The sequence below is a fragment of the Arabidopsis lyrata genome, assembly GCF_000004255.2.
Source record: "Arabidopsis lyrata subsp. lyrata unplaced genomic scaffold ARALYscaffold_6, whole genome shotgun sequence".
NCBI classification, from domain to species: Eukaryota; Viridiplantae; Streptophyta; class Magnoliopsida; order Brassicales; family Brassicaceae; genus Arabidopsis; species Arabidopsis lyrata.
In genome coordinates this window covers 18,293,840-18,297,754 of record NW_003302550.1, presented here as the reverse complement: position 1 = coordinate 18,297,754, position 3,915 = coordinate 18,293,840, and the positions used below count along the sequence as shown (strand labels likewise).

Sequence of the window (3,915 nt, the reverse complement as noted above, 5' to 3'; positions counted from 1 at the left end):
CATTACTTATATATAGCATAAAATGAACCATAGTTCATGGAATCTACTAAAGTAATCCCCATTATAACTAGCTTGACTATAACTATAAGTCTATAAAAACAATGACGACGAGGGTGTTGATCATAACCCTCCAGATTTATGTAAATTGTGGATGAAGAAATGAAAAGTTTGTGTTGGTATAAATAAAATAGAAACCTAATGAGTCATCTAGGATAATGATTATGGATTATATATATGAGATGATTTAATGTAGATCAATATATTTGCTTCTACGTTGATCTTATCTATTAGATTGTCATTTAATTAATATATCTATTTTTTTACTTCATTTTTTGCACTCAATAATCTAATCTATCGTCCATAACCATAATACAGTTTAATTTTGTTTTTTTTTTGGTCCCTTGCATAGTGATATTTGTTGGTGCTTGCAACCATATAAGGGTCAAATGATTCATTAGCAGTCTTGTCAACACAGCCGAATTTAATATATCAAAGTAGAGAGACACAAAAAGCTTAATTAAAAAATCCAAAAAAATGAATCAAATAATTAGTGGTAAAACTTATAGGAAACAATATAATATAAAGCTTGATTAAAGAATTCTATATTAGTAACAAAAGAAGGGCAACTTTATCCTCATCAATAGGAGGAAATAAAGATGATTTGAGCTCTTGGTCAAAGGTAGAAAAAAAAAAGAACTTGGCAAAAAACAATTACCATGCTTATTGCAAAGAGCGTCATTTGCTTTCTTATCTTACCAAACCATGCTCACTTCACAATGCACTATGGTGCAAGGTAACCAGTAGTCTCGGAAGTTCAAATTCGATTCGTGTTAGGAACCCACATCGACAACTTATAAGGTACAAATCAATCCACACTAGCTCGCAAGAAAATTTTGGTATTCTCGAGAAGGCTAGCAAAAAGATGCTAATATCATGGACAAGTCTCAATATATAATGAGACCTATGGCAAAACAAAAAAAAATTAAAACCCTATTAATAAATTTTTTTTAAAAAAATTTTGGGCTTTTTTTCTTTAAAAAATTTATGAAACTAATGTTGGACCCTTGACATTTGCATACCTTGCCTAGGGATAGAGACGGGCCCTGTGGACAACATACGCATAATCAGGCTAATCCGTCCATCGCCATTGAGGAAATCGAAATTGATTAGGCGAAAATGCATATTACTTGTACCAACTAAGGTACACGAGGGTATTCTCAAAAGCTAGCTAATTGCTTTATCACCCACCCTATAAAGAATTGATAAGAAAAAAAAAAGAGAATGAATGATTCAAGATACGACACTATATCAAACTTTTCGTTCAACTAAGCAAAAAGATGTTTTGTTTCAAGCGAATATTAGATTTTGCACTAAAGAACATGATGAGTATTTGATCAAGACTGATTCTTTCCCCTAAACCATAATCCTATGGCTCTCAACTCAATAATACAGCCAAAAGATGCAACCATTGATTGATCGATAAAGAAATTTTATAATCTGTAAAAGACTTATCAGGTAGATACATTTACAACGACGGTGACAAGTGAAGAAAATATGTCGTCGATGCAGGGACCATTATAAGGCAGGACCTTCAAGATCTCGAGAAGGTCCAAAATAAAAAAGGTTTCACTCATCAGAAATGCACCAGCTGGTTTTGTCTAATATAGTAATATGTTATCATAGTATGAATGTAGTAATGTATTTGTCGAGAAGAGCGATAAAGGATTTGATCATAAAATCCGAGTGATCGACGAAAAATGATTGCGCAAGTAGCAAATATTTTGATCCTAGATAATGAATGTTTACATGAGCAAACTTGCTTTCAGTTTGACTTAGAGAAATAGAATTCTGAGATGCAAGATGTCGCCGACAAGTTGCATAGCAGCACCTATATCAGGAATGACATTGCACAAAATGTCATGGTCAGTCATGAAAGTTATGGACAAAAATCGCAATCTATACTAAAAGGAGATAATGCGGAAAGATATACAAATCCAATTAGTTGATTAAGAACTGGCAGTTCCGTGAAAGTAATAGCAATAATGGTTTCAAATGGTTTCAAACTAAGAATGATTAACGTAATAATGTAAGACTTCTTCAGAGGAAAGCATCTCAAAATCAAATTGCCGCAACGATAACTTTCATAATCTAAAGAAAGTCCATCAAATCTTTTTCTTCTTCTAGACAGCAAAAGAAAGCAACCAAATGATACAAATGGTTATAAAGAAACTGAGCAAGTTACGTGGCTATTAGACGTCATGGTATTGGCAACAATCAGAACCAAAAGCTAACAATGACAAAACAGAGAAAGGAAAAAGGCAAATAAGGCGACATTTCTAGCAAATCACTCATGGAGTCATTCAAATTAATGGATTAGTCAAAGAAGCAAAATGCAACAATAGCTTTCCTAGAGTATAGAACTAGATAAAGTACGGTAAGAAGCAAATCAGCATCGGTCGTTTATAAAGCAATTATATTTCCACTGACTTGTAAAGGAAAAAGAAAAGAAGTATGAAGCAAAAACACGGTTCTTGCAGATGAGAGTAGCACACAAAAGAGTTCAATCTTACATACGTTTTCTTCTCTCCTTTTTTCGTTGTCGTGCACGTAATTGATCATCTAAAGGCAGCAAGTAGCTTCTTCTGTATGATTTCCGCACTTAAACGTGGAGATAACCTCGGCAAAACTTCCTGCCATAAAGTAATAATTAGATATGAATCTTGACGGGTTTTGATTGAATTTAGGACAACGCACACCTCTTTGCCATCAGAATTTTCTTTAGCCAAGACCGGTATCTCATACTGATACGCTCTTTCCCACTTGGGATTCGTAGTGATATCCCTCACCTAACAATGCCCAACGAAATCACATTAATTCAACAAACTAACTCCAAATTTAAATTCTTTTCGAAAACCAATTGGCAACGAGTAGATTAGTCATGTCCGTTATATACCAAGTTAGAGATATCTACACAAGACAAGCCAACGAAATCATAATTAACAACGCGCCGCTACCATTTTATGGATTGTAGTGATTTCCATAATCCAATCAATTCTTTAGAAAGTAACTCTAATTTCAAATTCTGATTAATGTAATCATCAACTTAAATCCAATCCAGAATCACATAAATCCCACAAACTCACTCCCAATTTAAAATTCTTTTCGAAATCATCGTCAACGAGGCTCTGATACCATTTTAGAAATCGTAGCGATATACCTAACCTAACAATGCCCAACATAATCACATCAAAGCCATGAATTTCAACAAAGTAACTCCAATTTTTCAAATTTGTGTTCCACTTAATCCAACAAGAATCTTCAATTCCACTCAAAAATATATTCAAAAAACTTTGAATCAGAATTACGAGATTGGATTAGTGAGACCTGAAGAGTAACGTCGTTGAGTGAATCAGAACCAGAGGAGAGAGAGAAAGCAGCGTTAAGCTTCTCTTTAAGACCATCGCAGAGACAACAACCAGGTTTGGAGTAAAGAACAAGCTTCCTCGTGTTTGGTTTCGAAGAAGACGATGATAAACTACAGACCAAAGGACGTCGTCTTGCAGCGAACACCAAAGTCGCTGATATCGCTGCCGCCATTTGCGTTTTTCACCATTATTCTCGATTTTCCAATTTTCTTGATATTCTTAATAGACGTTTTGGGCCTTTAATTATTCAGCACATGATTCGGCCCATATTCTTAGATTTTATGATCCATAAATAATCAATTGATTCAACCCATACTCTTAAGGCTTAAGATCTTGAGAACTATATGTAAATATTTTGATGTATTCTAATACTATTTTTTTTCAAAATTTTAATTTAGTTTATAATAATATTTTTATAAAATATCCTTTATCATATAAATCACAAGTCACTGAACCAATAATACTGTGACATCTGTCAATTCAAAAATTA

General features: G+C 33.5%; 1 protein-coding gene across 3 annotated transcripts; it reads right to left on the bottom strand.

The window, feature by feature from the left end:
* Positions 1–1,662: 1,662 nt before the first annotated feature.
* Positions 1,663–3,684, bottom strand: LOC9310595. Of its 3 annotated transcripts, none has more exons than XM_021021870.1 (4): positions 3,385–3,684; positions 2,757–2,846; positions 2,571–2,690; positions 1,663–1,888 (listed from the first exon to the last, which is right to left on the bottom strand). In XM_021021870.1, exons 1-3 carry the CDS (start codon positions 3,595–3,597, stop codon positions 2,616–2,618), a joined length of 378 nt encoding a protein of 125 aa, XP_020877529.1. In that variant the 5' UTR covers positions 3,598–3,684; the 3' UTR covers positions 1,663–1,888; positions 2,571–2,615. The 3 variants fall into 3 exon arrangements, with proteins under 3 accessions (XP_020877529.1, XP_020877528.1, XP_002872387.1); XM_021021869.1 differs by having other exon boundaries at positions 2,575–2,690; positions 3,385–3,630; XM_002872341.2 differs by lacking the exon at positions 1,663–1,888 and having other exon boundaries at positions 2,357–2,690.
* Positions 3,685–3,915: the final 231 nt, after the last annotated feature.